At 42.8% G+C, this 22,493-nt stretch overlaps 1 protein-coding gene across 1 annotated transcript in view; it reads right to left on the bottom strand.

Annotated features, from left to right (window-relative positions):
* si:dkey-71h2.2 (low density lipoprotein receptor adapter protein 1) overlaps positions 1–22,493 on the bottom strand; it is a 136,677-nt gene that overhangs the window by 6,578 nt on the left and 107,606 nt on the right. The window contains exons 4-5 of the mRNA XM_038962706.1: positions 9,963–10,077; positions 4,442–4,514 (exon numbers count right to left, since the gene is read on the bottom strand). Coding sequence (XP_038818634.1) covers positions 4,442–4,514; positions 9,963–10,077 — 188 coding nt within the window. The remainder of the gene's footprint in view (positions 1–4,441; positions 4,515–9,962; positions 10,078–22,493) is intronic.

The raw sequence follows: 22,493 nt of genomic DNA, 5'->3' as shown, positions 1-22,493 counted from the left end.
TGTTTACTGTTAGAGTTAGTACTCACCTTCCTGATTTACTGTCAGAGTTAGTACTCCCTTCCTGATTTACTGTCAGAGTTAGTACTCACCTTCCTGATTTACTGTTAGAGTTAGTACTCACCTTCCTGATTTACTGTCAGAGTTAGTACTCACCTTCCTGATTTACTGTCAGAGTTAGTACTGACCTTCCTGAGCTGCGGTTAAGAGTTAGTACTCACCTTCCTGATTTACTGTCAGAGTTAGTACTCAACTTCCTGAGCTGCGGTTAAGAGTTAGTACTCACCTTCCTGATTTACCGTTAGAGTTAGTACTCACCTTCCTGATTTACTGTCAGAGTTAGTACTCACCTTCCTGATTTACTGTTAGAGTTAGTACTCACCTTCCTGATTTACTGTTAGAGTTAGTACTCACCTTCCTGATTTACCGTCAGAGTTAGTACTCACCTTCCTGATTTACTGTTAGAGTTAGTACTCACCTTCCTGATTTACCGTCAGAGTTGTACTCACCTTCCTGATTACTGTTAGAGTTAGTACTCACCTTCCTGATTTACCGTCAGAGTTAGTACTCACCTTCCTGATTTACTGTCAGAGTTAGTACTACCTTCCTGATTTACTGTGAGTAGTACTCACCTTCCTGATTTACTGTCAGAGTTGTACTCACCTTCCTGATTACTTTAGAGTTAGTACTCACCTTCCTGATTTACTGTTAGAGTTAGTACTCACCTTCTGATTTACTGTCAGATTTATTACTCACCTTCCTGATTTACTGTTAGAGTATACTCACCTCCTGATTTACTGTCAGAGTTAGTACTCACCTTCCTGATTTACTGTCAGAGTTAGTACTCACCTTCCTGATTTACTGTTAGAGTTAGTACTCACCTTCCTGATTTACTGTCAGAGTTAGTACTCACCTTCCTGATTTACTGTCAGAGTTAGTACTCACCTTCCTGATTTACTGTCAGAGTTAGTACTCACCTTCCTGATTTACTGTTAGAGTTAGTACTCACCTTCCTGATTTACTGTTAGAGTTAGTACTCACCTTCCTGATTTACTGTCAGAGTTAGTACTCACCTTCCTGATTTACTGTTACAGTTAGTACTCACCTTCCTGATTTACTGTTAGAGTTAGTTACTCACCTTCCTGATTTACTGTCAGAGTTAGTACTCACCTTCCTGATTTACTGTCAGAGTTAGTACTCACCTTCCTGATTTACTGTTAGAGTTAGTACTCACCTTCCTGATTTACTGTTACAGTTAGTACTCACCTTCCTGATTTACTGTCAGAGTTAGTACTCACCTTCCTGATTTACTGTTAGAGTTAGTATCACTTCCTGATTTACTGTTAGAGTTAGTACTCACCTTCTGATTACTGTTAGAGTTAGTACTCACCTTCCTGATTTACTGTTAGGTTAGTACTCACCTTCCTGATTTACTGTCAGAGTTAGTACCACTTCCTGAATTTACTGTCAGAGTTAGTACTCACCTTCCTGATTTCTGTCAGATTAGTACCACCTTCCTGATTACTGTAGAGTTAGTACTGACCTTCCTGATTTACTGTGAGTTTAGTACTCACCTTCCTGATTTACTGTTAGGAGTTAGTACTCACCTTCCTGATTTACTGTTAGAGTTAGTACTCACCTTCCTGATTTACTGTAGAGTTAGTACTCACCTTCCTGATTTACTGTTAGAGTTAGTACTCACCTTCCTGAGATGCGTTCAGAGTTAGTACTACCTTCCTGATTTACTGTCAGAGTTAGTACTCACCTTCCTGATTTACTGTAGAGTTAGTACTCACCTTCCTGATTTACTGTCAGAGTTGTACTCACCTTCCTGATTTCTGTTAGAGTTAGTACTCACCTTCCTGATTTACTTCAGTAGTTAGTACTCACCTTCCTGATTTACTGTCAGAGTTTAGTCCCACCTTCCTGATTTACTGTCAGAGTTAGTACTCACCTTCCTGAAATTTACTGTCAGAGTTAGTACTCACCTCCTCGATTTACTGTCAGAGTTAGTACTCACCTTCCTGATTTACTGTAGAGTTAGTACTCACCTTCCTGATTTACCGTCAGAGTTAGTACTGACCTTCCTGATTTACTGTTGAGTTAGTACTCACCTTCCTGATTTACTCAGAGTTGTACTCCCTTCCTGATTTACTGTCAGAGTTAGTACTCACCTTCTGATTTACTGTTAGAGTTGTACTCCCTTCCTGATTTACTGTCAGAGTTAGTACTCACCTTCCTGATTTACTGTCAGAGTTAGTACTCACTTCCTGATTTACTGTCAGAGTTAGTACTCACCTTCCTGATTTACTGTCAGAGTTAGTACTCACCTTCCTGATTTACTGTCAGAGTTAGTACTCACCTTCCTGATTTACTGTTAGAGTTAGTACTCACCTTCCTGATTTACTGTCAGAGTTAGGTACTCACCTTCCTGATTTACTGTCAGAGTTAGTACTCACCTTCCTGATTTACTGTCAGAGTTAGTACTCCCTTCCTGCGATTTACTGTCAGAGTTAGTACTCACCTCCTGAGATACCGTCAGAGTTAGTACTCGACCTTCCTGATTTACTGTTAGAGTTAGTACTACCCTTCCTGATTTACTGTCAGAGTTAGTACTCACCTTCCTGATTTACTGTTAGAGTTGTACTCACCTTCCTGATTTACAGTCAGAGTTAGTACTGACCTTCCTGATTTACTGTTAGAGTTAGTACTCACCTTCCTGATTTACCATCAGGTTTAGTACTCACCTCCTGATTACTGTCAGAGTTAGTACTCACCTTCCTGATTTACTGTCAGAGTTAGTACTCACCTTCCTGATTTACTGTAGAGTTAGTACTCCCCTTCCTGATTTTACTGTTGAGTTAGTACTCACCTTCCTGATTTACTGTCAGAGTTAGTACTCACCTTCCTGATTTACTGTCAGAGGTTAGTACTCACCATTCTGATTTACTGTCAGAGTTAGTACTCACCTTCCTGATTTACTTGTTAGAGTTAGTACTCCCCTCCTGATTTACTGTCAGAGTTAGTACTGACCTTCCTGATTTACTGTCAGAGTTAGTACTCACCTTCCTGATTTACTGTCAGAGTTAGTACTCACCTTCCTGATTTACTGGTTTAGAGTTAGTACTCACCTTCTGATTTACTGTTAGAGTTAGTACTCACCTTCCTGATTTACTGTTAGAGTTAGTACTCACCTTCCTATTACTGTTAGAGTTAGTACTCACCTTCCTGATTTACTGTCAAGTTAGTACTCCTTCAACCTTCCTGATTTACTGTCAGATTTAGTACTCACCTTCCTGATTTACTGTAGAGTTAGTACTCACCTTCCTGATTTACTGTCAGAGTTAGTACTCCCTTCCTGATTTTACTGTCAGAGTTAAGTACTGACCTTCTGAGCTGCGGTTAAGAGTTAGTACTCACTTCCTGATTTACTGTCAGAGTTAGTACTCAACTCCTGTAGCTGCGGTTAAGAGTTGTACTCACCTTCCTGATTTACCGTTAGAGTAGTACTCCTTCCTGTTTACTTTAGAGTTAGTACTCACCTTCCTGATTTACTGTCAGAGTTAGTACTCACCTTCCTGATTTACTGTTAGATTAGTACTCACCTTCCTGATTACTGTCAGAGTTAGTACTCACCTTCCTGATTTACTGTTAGAGTTAGTACTCACCTTCCTGATTTACTGTCAGAGTTAGTACTCACCTTCCTGATTTACTGTCAGAGTTAGTACTCACCTTCCTGATTTACTGTTAGAGTTAGTACTCACCTTCCTGATTTACTGTCAGAGTTAGTACTCACCTCCTGATTTACTGTTAGAGTTAGTACTCACCTTCCTGATTTACCGTAAGTTAGTAACACCTTCCTGTTTACTGTCAGCAGTTAGTACTCACCTTCTGTTACTGTCAGAGTTAGTACTCACTTCCTGTTACTGTCAGAGTTAGTACTCACCTTCCTGATTTACTGTCAGAGTTAGTACTCACCTTCCTGATTTACTGTCAGAGTTAGTCTGACCTTCCTGACTGCTAAGTTAGTACTCACCTTCCTGATTTACTGTCAGAGTTAGTACTCACTTCCTGAGCTGCGTTAGAGTTAGTACTCACCTTCCTGATTTACCGTTGAGTTATACTCACCTTCCTGATTACTGTCAGAGTTAGTACTCACCTTCCTGATTTACTGTTAGAGTTAGTACTCACCTTCCTGATTTACTGTTAGAGTTAGTACTCACCTTCCTGATTTACTGTCAGAGTTAGTACTCACCTTCCTGATTTACTGTCAGAGTTAGTACTCACCTTCTGATTTACTGTCAGAGTTAGTACTCACCTTCCTGATTTCTGTAGAGTTAGTACTCACCTTCCTGATTTACTGTCAGAGTTAGTACTCACCTTCCTGATTTACTGTCAGAGTTAGTACTCACCTTCCTGATTTACTGTCAGAGTTAGTACTCACCTTCCTGAGCAATCTCCCACAGGTCCAGAGCTACTTTGAAGGCCTGGGCTACTGTTAGCGTCACAGCCTGGGCCTGTCAATGACAGAACACAGAACCTCAGAGAATAACGCACTCTGATCGGCTACATCTTCAAAGAACATCAGCGAATGATACATGGCTCTGAACTATATCTTCAGAGTGATGTCTACCATAGTTAAACCGTCCCTGTTTCAGAGTGATGTCTACCATAGTTAAACCGTCCCTGATTCAGAGTGATGTCTACCATAGTTAAACCGGCCCTGATTCAGAGTGATGTCTACATATGTTAAACTGGGTTGATTCAGAGTGATGTCTACCATAGTTAAACTGGGTTTGATTCAGAGTGATGTCTACCATATTAAACCGTCCCTGATTCAGAGTGAGGTCTACCATAGTTAAACTGGCCCTGATTCAGAGTGATGTTCTTGTCTACCATAGTTAAACTGGCCCTGATTCAGAGTGATGTCTTACCATAGTTAAACCGGGTTTGATTCAGAAGTGATGTCTACCATAGTTTTAAACCGGGCTTTGATTCAGAGTGATGTCTTACCATAGTTAAACCGGCCCTGATTCAGAGTGATGTCTACCATAGTTCAACCGGGTTTGATTCAGAGTGATCGTCTACCATAGTTAAACCGTTTCCCTGATTCAGAGTGATGTCTACCATAGTAAACTGGGTCTGATTCAGAGTGATGTCTAACCATAGTTCAACTGGGTTTGATTCAGAGTGATGGTCTACCATCTTTAAACCGGCCGGTGATTCAGAGTGATGTCTACCATAGTTAAACTGGCCCTGATTCAGAGTGATGTCTACCATAGTTAAACCGGGTTGATTCAGAGTGATGTCTACCATAGTTAAAACTGGCCCTGATTCAGAGTGATGTCTACCATAGTTAAACTGGGTTTGATTCAGAGTGATGTCTGTCCTAGTTAAACCGTCCCTGATTCAGAGTGATGTCTACCATAGTTAAACTGGGTTTGATTCAGAGTGATGTCTACCATAGTTAAACCGTCCCTGATTCAGAGTGATGTCTACCATAGTTAAACTGGCCCTGATTCAGAGTGATGTCTACCATAGTTAAACTGGCCCTGATTCAGAGTGATGTCTACCATAGTTAAACCGGCCCTGATTCAGAGTGATGTCTACCATAGTTAAACCGGCCCTGATTCAGAGTGATGTCTACCATAGTTAAACTGGCCCTGATTCAGAGTGATGTCTACCATAGTTAAACTGGCCCTGATTCAGAGTGATGTCTACCATAGTTAAACTGGCCCTGATTCAGAGTGATGTCTACCATAGTTAAACCGGGTTTGATTCAGAGTGATGTCTACCATAGTTAAACTGTCCCTGATTCAGAGTGATGTCTACCATAGTTAAACTGGGTTTGATTCAGAGTGATGTCTACCATAGTTAAACCGGCCCTGATTCAGAGTGATGTCTACCATAGTTAAACCGTCCCTGATTCAGAGTGATGTCTACCATAGTTAAACTGGCCCTGATTCAGAGTGATGTCTACCATAGTTAAACTGGCCCTGATTCAGAGTGATGTCTACCATAGTTAAACTGGCCCTGATTCAGAGTGATGTCTACCATAGTTAAACCGGCCCTGATTCAGAGTGATGGCTACCATAGTTAAACCGGGTTTGATTCAGAGTGATGTCTACCATAGTAAAACTGGGTTTGATTCAGAGTGATGTCTACCATAGTTAAACCGTCCCTGATTCAGAGTGATGTCTACCATAGTTAAACTGGGTCTGATTCAGAGTGATGTCTACCATAGTTAAACCTGGGTCTGATTCAGAGTGATGTCTACCATAGTTAAACTGGGTTTGATTCAGAGTGATGTCTACCATAGTTAAACCGGCCCTGATTCAGAGTGATGTCTACCATAGTTAAACCGTCCCTGATTCAGAGTGATGTCTACCATAGTTAAACTGGCCCTGATTCAGAGTGATGTCTACCATAGTTAAACCGGCCCTGATTCAGAGTGATGTCTACCATAGTTAAACCGGCCCTGATTCAGAGTGATGTCTACCATAGTTAAACCGTCCCTGTTTCAGAGTGATGTCTACCATAGTTAAACCGTCCCTGATTCAGAGTGATGTCTACCATAGTTAAACCGGGTTTGATTCAGAGTGATGTCTACCATAGTTAAACCGGGTTTGATTCAGAGTGATGTCTACCATAGTTAAACTGGCCCTGATTCAGAGTGATGTCTACCATAGTTAAACTGGGTTTGATTCAGAGTGATGTCTACCATAGTAAAACTGGCCCTGATTCAGAGTGATGTCTACCATAGTTAAACTGGCCCTGATTCAGAGTGATGTCTACCATAGTTAAACTGGCCCTGATTCAGAGTGATGTCTACCATAGTTAAACCGGGTTTGATTCAGAGTGATGTCTACCATAGTTAAACTGGCCCTGATTCAGAGTGATGTCTACCATAGTTAAACTGGGTTTGATTCAGAGTGATGTCTACCATAGTAAAACTGGCCCTGATTCAGAGTGATGTCTACCATAGTTAAACTGGCCCTGATTCAGAGTGATGTCTACCATAGTTAAACTGGCCCTGATTCAGAGTGATGTCTACCATAGTTAAACCGGGTTTGATTCAGAGTGATGTCTACCATAGTTAAACCGGGTTTGATTCAGAGTGATGTCTACCATAGTTAAACCGGCCCTGATTCAGAGTGATGTCTACCATAGTTAAACCGGCCCTGATTCAGAGTGATGTCTACCATAGTTAAACCGGCCCTGATTCAGAGTGATGTCTACCATAGTTAAACTGGGTTTGATTCAGAGTGATGTCTACCATAGTTAAACTGGGTTTGATTCAGAGTGATGTCTACCATAGTTAAACCGGCCGTGATTCAGAGTGATGTCTACCATAGTTAAACTGGCCCTGATTCAGAGTGATGTCTACCATAGTTAAACCGGGTTTGATTCAGAGTGATGTCTACCATAGTTAAACTGGCCCTGATTCAGAGTGATGTCTACCATAGTTAAACTGGGTTTGATTCAGAGTGATGTCTGTCCTAGTTAAACCGTCCCTGATTCAGAGTGATGTCTACCATAGTTAAACTGGGTTTGATTCAGAGTGATGTCTACCATAGTTAAACCGTCCCTGATTCAGAGTGATGTCTACCATAGTTAAACTGGCCCTGATTCAGAGTGATGTCTACCATAGTTAAACTGGCCCTGATTCAGAGTGATGTCTACCATAGTTAAACCGGCCCTGATTCAGAGTGATGTCTACCATAGTTAAACCGGCCCTGATTCAGAGTGATGTCTACCATAGTTAAACTGGCCCTGATTCAGAGTGATGTCTACCATAGTTAAACTGGCCCTGATTCAGAGTGATGTCTACCATAGTTAAACTGGCCCTGATTCAGAGTGATGTCTACCATAGTTAAACCGGGTTTGATTCAGAGTGATGTCTACCATAGTTAAACTGTCCCTGATTCAGAGTGATGTCTACCATAGTTAAACTGGGTTTGATTCAGAGTGATGTCTACCATAGTTAAACCGGCCCTGATTCAGAGTGATGTCTACCATAGTTAAACCGTCCCTGATTCAGAGTGATGTCTACCATAGTTAAACTGGCCCTGATTCAGAGTGATGTCTACCATAGTTAAACTGGCCCTGATTCAGAGTGATGTCTACCATAGTTAAACTGGCCCTGATTCAGAGTGATGTCTACCATAGTTAAACCGGCCCTGATTCAGAGTGATGGCTACCATAGTTAAACCGGGTTTGATTCAGAGTGATGTCTACCATAGTAAAACTGGGTTTGATTCAGAGTGATGTCTACCATAGTTAAACCGTCCCTGATTCAGAGTGATGTCTACCATAGTTAAACCGGCCCTGATTCAGAGTGATGTCTACCATAGTTAAACTGGGTTTGATTCAGAGTGATGTCTACCATAGTTAAACTGGGTTTGATTCAGAGTGATGTCTACCATAGTTAAACCGGCCCTGATTCAGAGTGATGTCTACCATAGTTAAACCGTCCCTGATTCAGAGTGATGTCTACCATAGTTAAACTGGCCCTGATTCAGAGTGATGTCTACCATAGTTAAACCGGCCCTGATTCAGAGTGATGTCTACCATAGTTAAACCGTCCCTGTTTCAGAGTGATGTCTACCATAGTTAAACCGTCCCTGATTCAGAGTGATGTCTACCATAGTTAAACCGGCCCTGATTCAGAGTGATGTCTACCATAGTTAAACTGGGTTTGATTCAGAGTGATGTCTACCATAGTTAAACCGGGTTTGATTCAGAGTGATGTCTACCATAGTTAAACTGGCCCTGATTCAGAGTGATGTCTACCATAGTTAAACTGGGTTTGATTCAGAGTGATGTCTACCATAGTAAAACTGGCCCTGATTCAGAGTGATGTCTACCATAGTTAAACTGGCCCTGATTCAGAGTGATGTCTACCATAGTTAAACTGGCCCTGATTCAGAGTGATGTCTACCATAGTTAAACTGGCCCTGATTCAGAGTGATGTCTACCATAGTTAAACTGGCCCTGATTCAGAGTGATGTCTACCATAGTTAAACTGGCCCTGATTCAGAGTGATGTCTACCATAGTTAAACCGTCCCTGATTCAGAGTGATGTCTACCATAGTTAAACCGGCCCTGATTCAGAGTGATGTCTACCATAGTTAAACCGGCCCTGATTCAGAGTGATGTCTACCATAGTTAAACTGGGTTTGATTCAGAGTGATGTCTACCATAGTTAAACCGGGTTTGATTCAGAGTGATGTCTACCATAGTTAAACCGGCCCTGATTCAGAGTGATGTCTACCATAGTTAAACCGGGTTTGATTCAGAGTGATGTCTACCATAGTTAAACCGTCCCTGATTCAGAGTGATGTCTACCATAGTAAAACTGGGTTTGATTCAGAGTGATGTCTACCATAGTAAAACTGGGTTTGATTCAGAGTGATGTCTACCATAGTTAAACTGGGTTTGATTCAGAGTGATGTCTACCATAGTTAAACTGGGTTTGATTCAGAGTGATGTCTACCATAGTTAAACCGGCCCTGATTCAGAGTGATGTCTACCATAGTTAAACTGGCCCTGATTCAGAGTGATGTCTACCATAGTTAAACCGGCCCTGATTCAGAGTGATGTCTACCATAGTTAAACTGGCCCTGATTCAGAGTGATGTCTACCATAGTTAAACTGGCCCTTACTGTTACGAGTTTAAGCAAATATACAGTAAACATGATCATACACGCACTACCCATTGTTACCACAAGATGGAACCACACATCACCTTTTTTACTACAGTCTGCATCTAAAGAGAGTAAGTTTGGTTTTCTATTGAAAGTCCTGGTGTCTTATGAAGTCAGGCGAATAAAAATTCTTAATTTATTCAAGGTCTTATTTGTGATAATCAGTGTCTAGGATCATTACTATCAAACAGGACTTTTAAATGATAACAGTAAGATGAGATGAGTGTCTTTTCAAAATGAAAACTGTTGCTCACTTACGATCTTCTTCTTGTGGCAGAGGAAAGCGTGGCACTCAAGTGTCTCATTGAACTGACTCTGGGAAACGTAGGCAAACACCTTGTCCTGAGTTTTATCTGCTGTGCAGTAAGAGATTCTGCAGGAGGAGAGAAAAATACAACTCCCATCAACCAATGCGGTCTAAGGGTATGGAAAAATACAACTCCCATCAACCAATGGAGAGAGTGAGAGAGAAAGACAGCGAGAGAGTGAGAGAAAGACAGAGAGAGAGAAAGACAGCGAGAGAGTGAGAGAGAAAGACAGAGAGAGAGTCTAGGATATGGAAAAATACAACTCCCATCAACCAATGCGGTCTAGGATATGGAAGAACATGACATAGAAAACATAACACAAACTTCACTTCAATGTCAAATAAAACCTGACTTCAATGTCAAATAAAACCTGACTTCAATGTCAAATAAAACCTGACTTCACTGTCAAATAAAACCTGACTTCACTGTCAAATAAAACCTGACTTCACTGTCAAATAAAACCTGACTTCACTGTCAAATAAAACCTGACTTCAATGTCAAATAAAACCTGAATTCAATGTCAAATAAAACCTGACTTCAATGTCAAATAAAACCTGACTTCAATGTCAAATAAATCCTGACTTCACTGTCAAATAAAACCTGACTTCACTGTCAAATACACTGTCAAATACAGCCTCGTGTTCGATGTGTCACATCCGGCCGTGACCGGGAGACTCATGAGGCGGTAGCACAATTGGCCCAGCGTCTTCCCGGGTTAGGGGAGGGATTTCCTTGTCTCATTGTGCTATAGCGACTCCTTGTGGCGGGCCGTGCACCTGCAAGCTGACTTCGGGGCATCAGTTGGACGGTGTTTCCTCTGACACATTGGGGTGCGGCTGGATTCCGGGTTAAGCGAGCAGTGTGTCAAGAAGCTGTGTGGCCTGTCAGGGTCGTGTTTCGGAGGTTGCATGGCCTCTTCCAAATCCGTAGCGGAGTTGCAGCGATGAGACAAGACTTTAACTACCAAAGGGGTAAAACAGTGATGGAGTGATGAATCACGCTTCACCATCTGGCAGTCCAACGGACACATCTGGGTTTGGCGGACGCCAGGAGAACGTTACCTGCCCCAATGCATAGTGCCAACTGTAAAGTTTGGTGGAGGAGGAATAATGGTCTGTTTTTCATGGTTCGGGCCCCTTAGTTCCAGTGAAGGGAAATCTTAATGCTACAGCATACAATGGCATTCTAGAGGAATCTGTGTCTCCAACTTTGTGGCTACAGTTTGGGGAAGGCCCTTTCCTGTTTCAGCATGACAATGCCACAGTGCAGAAAGTGAAGTCCATACAGAAATGGTTTGTCGAGATTGGTGTGGAAGAACTTGACTGGCCTGCACAGAGCCCTGACCTCAACCCCATCGAACACCTTTGAGATGAATTGGAATGCGGACTGCGAGCCCAACATCAGTGCCCGAACTAATGTTCTTGTGGCTGAAGGATGCAAGTCCCCGAAGCAATGTTCCAACATCTAGTGGAAAGCCTTCCCAGAAGAGTGGAGGCTGTTATAGCAGCAAAGTTCCAACATCTAGTGGAAAGCCTTCCCAGAAGAGTGGAGGCTGTTATAGCAGCAATGTTCCAACATCTAGTGGAAAGCCTTCCCAGAAGAGTGGAGGCTGTTATAGCAGCAATGTTCCAACATCTAGTGGAAAGCCTTCCCAGAAGAGTGGAGGCTGTTATAGCAGCAAAGTGGGGACCAACTCCATATTAATGTCCATGATTTTGGAATAAGATGTTTGATTAGCAGGTGTCCACATACTTTTGGTCATGTAGTGTATGTTGCCCATGCAAATAGAGCCCCTTTAAATTGAATTGCATTTGAATAGAGATAGAAAGGGATAGAGAAAAATATAGAGAGAGAAAGACACCGAGAGAGAGAAAGACACCGAGAGAGAGAAAGACACCGAGAGAGAGAGAAAGACACCGAGAGAGAGAGAAAGACACCGAGAGAGAGAAAGACACCGAGAGAGAGAAAGACAGCGAGAGAGAGAAAGACAGCGAGAGAGAGAGAGAGAGAAAGACATCGAGATCGAGAAAGACATCGAGATCGAGAAAGACATCGAGATCGAGAAAGACATCGAGATCGAGAAAGACACCGAGATCGAGAAAGACACCGAGATCGAGAAAGACACCGAGATCGAGAAAGACACCGAGAGAGAGAAAGACACCGAGAGAGAGAAAGACAGCGAGAGAGAGAGAGAGACAGCGAGAGAGAAAGACAGACAGAGAGCGATAGAGAAAAATATAGAGAGAGAAATACAGCGAGAGAGAGAAAGAGACACAGTGAGCGAGAGAGAGAGAGAGAGAGAAAAAGACAGCGAGAGAGAAAGAGAGAGACAGAAATAGAGAGAAAGAAAATGAGAAATAGAAAGACAGCGAGAGTGAGAGAGAGGAAGACAGAGAGAGAGAGAGAGAGGAAGACAGAGAGAGAGAGAGAGAAAGAAAGACAGCGAGAGAGAGAAAGACAGCGAGAGAGAGAAAGACAGCGAGAGAGAGAAAGAAAGACAGAGAGAGAAAGACAGCGAGAGAGAGAAAGAAAGACAGCGAGAGAGAGAAAGAAAGACAGCGAGAGAGAGAAAGAAAGACAGCGAGAGAGAGAAAGACAGCGAGAGAGAGAAAGACAGTGAGAGAGAGAAAGAAAGACAGAAAGCGATAGAGAAAAATATAGAGAGAGAAATACAGCGAGAGAGAGAAAGAGACACAGTGAGCGAGAGAGAGAGAGAGAGAGAAAAAGACAGCGAGAGAGAAAGAGAGAGACAGAAATAGAGAGAAAGAAAATGAGAAATAGAAAGACAGCGAGAGTGAGAGAGAGGAAGACAGAGAGAGAGAGAGAGAGAATATGATGATAGTTTTATACTCATAACTCCACTCTGCTCTTCCCAACCTGTTGCATATGCATGAGCAGCAGGCCAATCACAGCAGGGCGTGAGGGGAAACCATGAATATTAATTAGGTAATATATATCACAGATGGGCCAAAGAGACTGCGTCCCAAACCCCTACGGACCCTAGTCAAAAGTAGTGCACTACATGTAAAGGAATAGGGTCCCATTTGGGATACAGAGCAGAACATTGAAGACAGAGCAGAGCAGAGCAGATACGAACTGAACACATCAGCTTTAAGGTCTTAAAAAAAAAAAAATCTTTACGGAATCTTTAAGCTGTCTTGTCAAAGATGTAAAACCTGTGAACAGGCTTAGAAAGAGATTCATTAGCAAGGGGCCACAGGTATTAACCTCTCAGGGGAAGGGCGCTGATCTAGGATCAGATTCTATCTGTCCATGTCATATTTTTTTAACGGTGATCTAAAAGACAAAACTGGTCCTATATCAGCACTCCTAGTCAATCTACATACATCTATTATTAAACACAATGCAAGCAAATGAGAACGTTCTGGAAATGTTTCTTGTTATCGACGTAACAATCACCCCTAGTTTCAACAACAGCCAATGAAAGGAAAAGGAAACAGAGAGTATTGATGTTCAAAACGTAACGTTATGACTATAACTACTGTTCCCTGAAGGAGGGAAACCAGGTACAACACACTATGTTCAAAACGTAACGTTATGACTATAACTACTGTTCCCTGAAGGAGGGAAACCAGGTACAACACACTATGTTCAAAACGTAACGTTATGACTATAACTACTGTTCCCTGAAGGAGGGAAACCAGGTACAACACACTATGTTCAAAACGTAACATTATGACTATAACTACTGTTCCCTGAAGGAGGGAAACCAGGTACAACACACTATGTTCAAAACTAAACATTATGACTATAACTACTGTTCCCTGAAGGAGGGAAACCAGGTACAACACACTATGTTCAAAACTAAACATTATGACTATAACTACTGTTCCCTGAAGGAGGGAAACCAGGTACAACACACTATGTTCAAAACTAAACATTATGACTAATAACTACTGTTCCCTGAAGGAGGGAAACCAGGTACAACACACTATGTTCAAAACTAAACATTATGACTATAACTACTGTTCCCTGAAAGAGGGAAACCAGGTACAACATACTATGTTCAAAACGTAACATTATGACTAATAACTACTGTTCCCTGAAGGAGGGAAACCAGGTACAACACACTATGGGGAGTTGAACTCTCGCAACTTTGTTTGAAGGATCTACAATCACACCTGACAATGCCAATGAAATCCCCTCCTCACTGGAAGCATCAACAATAGCCCCACGGGAACAACTTTCATCACAGAAGCCATCATCTCAGTAAGCGTAGGCACTGTTGAAAAGGCACTGTATGTCCCACTCTGGATACCCTCCAATGGGGATAGAAAAATGCAATACGAGAGTGAGTAACGGAATGCTCTGCTACCGAAGTCAGACAGCTCTTTTTCTGGTTTCTTATGAAGTCCAGAGACTGAATACGGGACAGTAGGATGGATGTGTGAAACACCGCTTGCCTTCTCGACTCCGCCGCCGCCGCCAGCCAATCGGCTGTAATAGCTGGCGGCTCCTGAGAGTTGTAAACTCTGAGGTGCTTGCTGAGAGCACGTAAGTCTAGAATGGGATGCAAAGTCCCGGACCTTTTTCGGAACCAGGAAATACCGTCTGTACCAGCCATCCTGGATCTTCGACACAGGACCCACTCAGATTGTTCCTGGAAACAGGAGGATATTTCCTCCCTCAAAACGGGCACTGAAGCCTCTGGAACAAAACAAAATCTAATCTAATTTTACTCTTGTCACATCCGCCGAATACAACAGGTGTAGTAGACCTTACCGTGAAATGCTGACTTACAAGCTTATACAGCTCGTTGAAAGTGGTTTTAGCGCCAGCGTTGGTTTGTGGTGGTAAATAGACGGCTATGAAAAAATATAGATGAAAACTCTTGGTAGATAGTGTGGTCTACTGCTTATCATGAGGTACTCTACCTCAGGCAAGCAATACCTCAAGACTACCTTAATAATAGACATTGCGCACCAGCTGTTATTGACAAATAGACACACACCCCCACTCCTCGTCTTACAAGACATAGCTGTTCTGTCCTGCTGATAAACGTGTCGTCGTTCAGCCACGACTCGGTGAAACATAAGATATTACAGTTTTTAATGTCCCGTTGGTAGGATAGTCTCGAACGGAGCTCATCCAGTTTATTCTCCAGTGATTGCACGTTGGCCAATAGAACGGATGGTAGAGGCGGGTTACCAACTCGCCGAGAAATTCTCACAAGGCACCGTGACCTCTGCCCCCTGTATTTCCTTATTTTCTTCATGTGAATGACGGGGATTTGGGCCTTGTCTGGGAGCAACATTATCTCTTTCCTGTCTGATTCATTAAAGGAAAAAATCTTTGTCCAGTTCGAGCTGAGTAATCGCTGTTCTGATGTCCAGAAGCTCTTTTCGGTCATAAGAGACGGTAGCATCAACATTATCTACAAAATAAGGTACAAACAACGCAAAACAACTTTACAAAATAAAATGCATAATTATTCCCATACCATTACTGTAGAGAATCAGACAAAATATGCTACCCTCTGCCTATTGGCTACATAGCTTATTCAAGCTTGTCTCAATACATTTTTAATAATTTTTTTAAACTGTAACCTTTATTTAACTAGGCAAGTTATTTAAGAACAAATTCTTATTTACAATGACGGCCAAACCCGGACGACGCTGGGCCAATTGTGCTCCGCCCTATGGGACTCCCAATCACGGCCGGATGTGATACAGCCTGGATTCAAACCAGGGACTGTAGTGACGCCTCTTGCACTGAGATGCAGGGCCGTAGACCACTGCGCCACTCAAAATACAACACTGCCCCTTTAAGACAAAAAAACTCTTTACCTGATTGGCTTTTCAAAGATGTCTAGAAATGTACACGTTTTGTTCTCTTGTAGGAAGCGATCACTCCCCCATTTGTTAACTATACATTATCTATAACTGGGCTAATAACTCACTAACTAGCAAAGGATATGAACAAATGTGAGCACGTGGCTATATGTAGCTTTCGCTTTGATCTCAAAACAAGTGCAAACAAGTGCATCTGCTCATGCTGTAAAAACAGTCCAATTGAAAGTGAAGGGCATAGATCCATATATGGCAATGGTCTATTTGCATATAGGCTTACTGCAGCTCTGATTGGTTACGGCACACCGGTCTGTGTAGAGTATGGAGTTGAGTCATGCCTGTCAATGCAATTGAATCCTACTCCGATGCATTCTGCCTACAACAAATTCTCATAGTTAATTATGTATACTTAGTCTTACATTGTTTGTTTCGGTATGTTGCATTGAAAGTGGCTAATATTGCCTTGATTCAATCACAATTCCCACAGTGAAGGGAAATGTTGATAGTGTTAACAGGGAAAACTCTAGAAAGTTCAATCTCGTGCTTCTCTGCCCGAGTTGATATTTAGGGAACATTGGTCATAGGTACCGGTGACAAAGCGCCTTGTAACCTAGCTGGGAATGGGACAGACGGAACCCTTCTGTGGTAACAGACAGGGGCGATTCATAATCTAATCTAATCCCCGTGGAATGAAAAGCGTTGAGCTGGAGAAAGACAGCTCATTTCCAGGTTCATCTGAACCACAGAGTGGTTGTGTTGGATAATAGCATGGTCATGTCCAACCCTGCTCGTTCCCTCGACTCCGATACTAACCACCAATAGCCTACAGGGCCCATAACCTGTATCACTGGACACCCCATATGGAGTAGTAAGCTACAGGCAGGATTCAGCATTGAATCCCAGTAATGAGCCACCTATGGAGGAGGGCTGCCCCCTTGTGGACAGAGAGCGAATCGTCCAACTTGTTACCCCCAGATTGATATACCCCTTGAACCCTGTGAACATTGTATAAACTGCCTTAATTTTGCTGGACCACAGGAAGAGTAGCTGCTGCTTTGGCAGCAACTAATGGGGATCCATAATAAATACAAATACAAACACAAACACAAACACCATGGAACGTGGGGTTTCAGATGGGCATTAAACATGGACAAGCTTCCAACACACATTGTGCTTCTGTGAGACTGTATAGCCTGCATGAAGCACGTCCCCCTCATAGGCAGAGAGGGCTCCCGGCAATGGCTGACGTAGTCCCCTGTTATCCCTAACAAAACGTGTCATCACAGCAATGTCAGTCCAACCTGCGAAAGGCAGCAATAAGGAACACATCGTCTAGTCTGCCGGAAATTCACAAGAAGAAGAAGTGGAGTGACTCAGCTGCTCAGGTGGGGGGGGGGGATACTTTACTCATTGGAGGAGCACGCAAGTCCTGCTCTCTCTACTCCTTCCAACTCCAGGAATTGAAAATAGGAATGGGGTCGCCATATCGCCGGGGGGGGGACGCTAATAAGCTACATTCCCCGGATGTTATGCATGCTAGCCGACATTAGCCAGGAGGCTCTTTAGTCTAAGCTAGGCTAGCTATCCTCTTTGACCACAGCACGGTCTGTTTAGAATAACCAAGTTACTTAACGCTACGTATACTAAACAAGAGAGCTACCCAAGCAACTCCACCGTTGGGAGGCAGGAATAGCTAGTAGTAGTTGCTCGCCTCGGCGAGTTAGCTAACCTGGCTAGCATGCTATGCAGTGCTTGTTAGCTAACCTGGCTAGCACGCTATGCAGTGCTTGTTAGCTAGCCTGGTCCCGAAAGTCTATGTTGAACCGGACCGCCGAGGTGGGATCGGAAACCTTCTGGGAAGAGAGGCAAGCGGTGCTTGACCAAGACAGACACAGGTAGTGGGGGGATACCCACAGAACCTGGTTGCCCTCTTTCTTAGAGTAGCCTCCCGTAACTGATGATAGAGTGCACAGGAGCCGGGAGACATTTGACTCGACCAACGACCCTAACTCAGACTCAGCCGAGGTACGGGCAGCCGGGAGAGAAATTCACTATCGGAAACACAAAGCTCCCTAAAGAATGCTACACGATTGTAAAGAGAACCGGCACCACGGACTAGTAGGGGAACAGTGCCAGTCGTCCCCTAGTCTCACATAAAACTGATTGGAGAAAGGGCAGCCTGAGCATGCACCGAGCCGAGACATACAAGACAACCAACGTGAGTATCTTTGAATCCATTGAGGCGAACCCGGCTTGTTAGCCTTCGTCGTTTAGTTTGTGTTAGCTAGTTACTGCTATAGCCAGGCCAACCAATTAGAGGAATAACTAATTGTTTGTGAATAGAAAACTTAAGAAAACCAAACAAACTTCAGCACACAACGGCCAGGGGGTTGCCTGACTGAAAGGGAAAACTATTGAACACATTCCCGATCCTGGAAAAACAAAATAGACGACATTCCCAATTCTTGAAAGACAAAATAGACCAAATTACCGATCCTGTAATAACACTATAGACCACAATACCGATCCTGGCAAAGCAATATAGACCATATTACCGATCCTGCGAAAAGAAAATAGACCAAATTACCGATCCTGGAAAAACATCATAGATCACATTACCAATCCTGGAAAAACATGATGGACCACATTCCCGATCCTGGAAAAAGAAAATAGACCATATTACCGATCCTGGAAAAACACTATAGACCAATCCAACTCTTACTTGACCAGTTCCGGAGCCAGATCTAAATCAGTCCCTGATTAGAGGGGAATCACCCACCTGGTGTCCCAGGTCTAAATCAGTCCCTGATTAGAGGGGAATCACCCACCTGGTGTTCCAGGTCTAAATCAGTCCCTGATTAGAGGAGAATCACCCACCTGGTGTCCCAGGTCTAAATCAGTCCCTGATTAGAGGGGAATCACCCACCTGGTGTCCCAGGTCTAAATCAGTCCCTGATTAGAAGGGAATCACCCACCTGGTGTCCCAGGTCTAAATCAGTCCCTGATTAGAGGGGAATCACCCACCTGGTGTCTCACGTCTAAATCTGTCCCTGATTAGAGGGGAATCACCCACCTGGTGTCCCAGGTCTAAATCAATCCCTGATTAGAGGGGAATCACCCACCTGGTGTCCCAGGTCTAAATCAGTCCCTGATTAGAGGGGAATCACCCACCTGGTGTCCCAGGTCTAAATCAGTCCCTGATTAGAGGGGAATCACCCACCTGGTGTCCCAGGTCTAAATCAGTCCCTGATTAGAGGGGAATCACCCACCTGGTGTTCCAGGTCTAAATCAGTCCCCGATTAGAAGGGAATCACCCACCTGGTGTCCCAGGTCTAAATCAGTCCCTGATTAGAGGGGAATCACCCACCTGGTGTCCCAGGTCTAAATCAGTCCCTGATTAGAAGGGGGGGGGGGGGGGGGGGATTACAAGAAGTTACAGAACTGGCTTTGAGGTCCAGAGTTAAATTTGAGGGGTATAGACCATATTAACGATCCTGTAATAACACTATAGACCACTGATCTATACCAGATCAATCTTTCAACAACCAATAACTATTGTAGCAAGTTAAGGCCATGGTGAGTGGTTGGTTTTAAAGGTGCGAATGTGTGTGTGTGTGTGTGTGTGTGTGTGTGTGTGTGTGTGTGTGTGTGTGTGTGTGTGTGTGTGTGTGTGTGTGTGTGTGTGTGTGTGTGTGTGTGTGTGTGTGTGTGTGTGTGTGTGTGTGTATTTCGCTGTCTTTTTGTGTGTGTTTGTGTCTGTCTTAACTGCCTATCTAAAAGCAATCTAAACAAAGCTCACTAAAACATTCTGTTGGATGACAGCTCACAGCTTGCCAGTGATCCCTAATATATACAGAATGTGTCCTAAATGGCATCATCTTCCCTACATAGTGCACTACTTTTGACCAGAGCCCTATGGGCACTATATAGGTAATAGGATCACATTTAGGATGCTGTCACAGTGAATGCATTAGCCCTGTCATCTTTAAGTGGGCTCAAGGAAGCTACAGGAGATGGTATTGATTTAAACAATCATCCCAAATGGCACCATATTTCCCTTTTATAGTGCACTACCCGCCTAGGAGTCTTGATCCAAAGAAGTGCACTATATGGGGAATAGGGTGCCATTCGAGAAGCATTCTTAAGCTTCTGCCTTTAAGCTGAATGTTGGAGGTTACACACGCACACACATACACACACACACACACACAGGCTACGGATATAAAACAGCTATGTATATTAAGTGAACATCAGACGCAGAGCACTGTACAGTGTTTAACCCCATCTCTCCGTAGTCTTCAGGCTTATTATAAACCCTTTAGTCAAAGCTGTGTGCAGGTTAGACAAACCAGAGCAGAACCATTTAAATGATCATTCCTTTTCAATCCAAACTGGTAAGCTGGAACAAAGGCAAAACAATATTATTGTTGTGGTATGATAGTGTGTTTGAATTCATATTCAGTTGCCATAAAGGTCAGTTGATGGTACTCTGATGCTTCAGAGGCTGTTGATTGCCTACTGAGGTTGGCTCTAGCAAGTTAGCTCTGTTCTGTTCTAGCTAGTTAGCTCTGTTGTGTTCTAGCTAGTTAGCTATGTTCTGTTCTGTTCTAGCTAGTTAGCTCTGTTGTGTTCTAGCTAGTTAGCTATGTTCTGTTCTGTTCTAGCTAGTTAGCTCTGTTGTGTTCTAGCTAGTTAGCTATGTTCTGTTCTGTTCTAGCAAGTTAGCTCTGTTCTGTTCTAGCTAGTTAGCTCTGTTGTGTTCTAGCTAGTTAGCTATGTTCTGTTCTGTTCTAGCAAGTTAGCTCTGTTCTGTTCTAGCTAGTTAGCTCTGTTGTGTTCTAGCTAGTTAGCTCTGTTCTGTTCTAGCTAGTTAGCTCTGTTCTCTTCTGTTCTAGCTAGTTAGCTCTGTTCTGTTCTGTTCTAGCTAGTTAGCTCTGTTCTCTTCTGTTCTAGCTAGTTAGCTCTGTTCTGTTCTAGCTAGTTAGCTCTGTTGTGTTCTGTTCTAGCTAGTTAGCTCTGCTGTGTTCTGTTCTAGCTAGTTAGCTCTGTTGTGTTCTGTTCTAGCTAGTTAGCTCTGTTCTGTTCTGTTCTAGCTAGTTAGCTCTGTTCAGTTCTGTTCTAGCTAGTCAGCTCTGTTCTGTTCTAGCTAGTTAGCTCTGTTCTGTTCTGTTCTAGCTAGTTAGCTCTGTTGTGTTCTAGCTAGTTAGCTATGTTCTGTTCAGTTCTAGCTAGTTAGCTCTGTTCTGTTCTCTTCTAGCTAGTTAGCTATGTTCTGTTCTGTTCTAGCTAGTTAGCTCTGTTGTGTTCTAGCTAGTTAGCTCTGTTCTGTTCTGTTCTAGCTAGTTAGCTCTGTTGTGTTCTAGCTAGTTAGCTATGTTCTGTTCTGTTCTAGCTAGTTAGCTCTGTTCTGTTCTAGCTAGTTAGCTCTGTTCTCTTCTGTTCTAGCTAGTTAACTATGTTCTGTTCTGTTCTAGCTAGTTAACTCTGTTCTGTTATAGCTAGTTAGCTCTGTTCTCTTCTGTTCTAGCTAGTTAGCGATGTTCTGTTCTGTTCTAGCTAGTTAGCTATGTTCTGTTCTAGCTAGTTAGCTCTGTTCTGTTCTGTTCTAGCTAGTTAGCTCTGTTCTGTTCTGTTCTAGCTAGTTAGCTCTGTTCTGTTCTGTTCTAGCTAGTTAGCTCTGTTCTGTTCTAGCTAGTTAGCTATGTTCTGTTCTGTTCTAGCTAGTTAGCTATGTTCTGTTCTGTTCTAGCTAGTTAGCTCTGTTCTGTTCTGTTCTAGCTAGTTAGCTCTGTTCTGTTCTGTTCTAGCTAGTTAGCTCTGTTCTGTTCTGTTCTAGCTAGTTAGCTCTGTTCTGTTCTAGCTAGTTAGCTATGTTCTGTTCTGTTCTAGCTAGTTAGCTCTGTTCTGTTCTGTTCTTGTTCTAGCTAGTTAGCTCTGTTCTGTTCTGTTCTAGCTAGTTAGCTCTGTTCTGTTCTAGCTAGTTAGCTCTGTTCTGTTCTGTTCTAGCTAGTTAGCTCTGTTCTGTTCTGTTCTAGCTAGTTAGCTCTGTTCTGTTCTAGCTAGTTAGCTATGTTCTGTTCTAGCTAGTTAGCTATGTTCTGTTCTAGCTAGTTAGCTCTGTTCAGTTCTAGCTAGTTAACTATGTTCTGTTCTGTTCTAGCTAGTTAACTCTGTTCTGTTCTAGCTAGTTAGCTCTGTTCTGTTCTAGCTAGTTAGCTCTGTTCTGTTCTAGCTAGTTAGCTCTGTTCTGTTCTAGCTAGTTAGCTCTGTTCTGTTCTGGTCTAGCTAGTTAGCTCTGTTCTGTTCTAGCTAGTTAGCTCTGTTCTGTTCTAGCTAGTTAGCTCTGTTCTGTTCTAGCTAGTTAGCTATGTTCTGTTCTGTTCTAGCTAGTTAGCTCTGTTCTGTTCTAGCTAGTTAGCTCTGTTCTCTTCTGTTCTAGCTAGTTAGCTCTGTTCTCTTCTGTTCTAGCTAGTTAGCTCTGTTCTATTCTAGCTAGTTAGCTCTGTTCTGTTCTAGCTAGTTAGCTCTGTTCTGTTCTAGCTAGTTAGCTCTGTTCTGTTCTAGATAGTTATCTCTGTTCAGTTCTGTTCTAGCTAGTTAGCTCTGTTCTGTTCTAGCTAGTTAGCTATGTTCTGTTCTGTTCTAGCTAGTTAGCTCTGTTCTGTTCTAGC

The sequence above is a fragment of the Salvelinus namaycush genome, chromosome 24 (assembly GCF_016432855.1).
Source record: "Salvelinus namaycush isolate Seneca chromosome 24, SaNama_1.0, whole genome shotgun sequence".
Taxonomy (NCBI): domain Eukaryota; kingdom Metazoa; phylum Chordata; class Actinopteri; order Salmoniformes; family Salmonidae; genus Salvelinus; species Salvelinus namaycush.
This window is presented reverse-complemented; position numbering and strand designations above follow the sequence as displayed.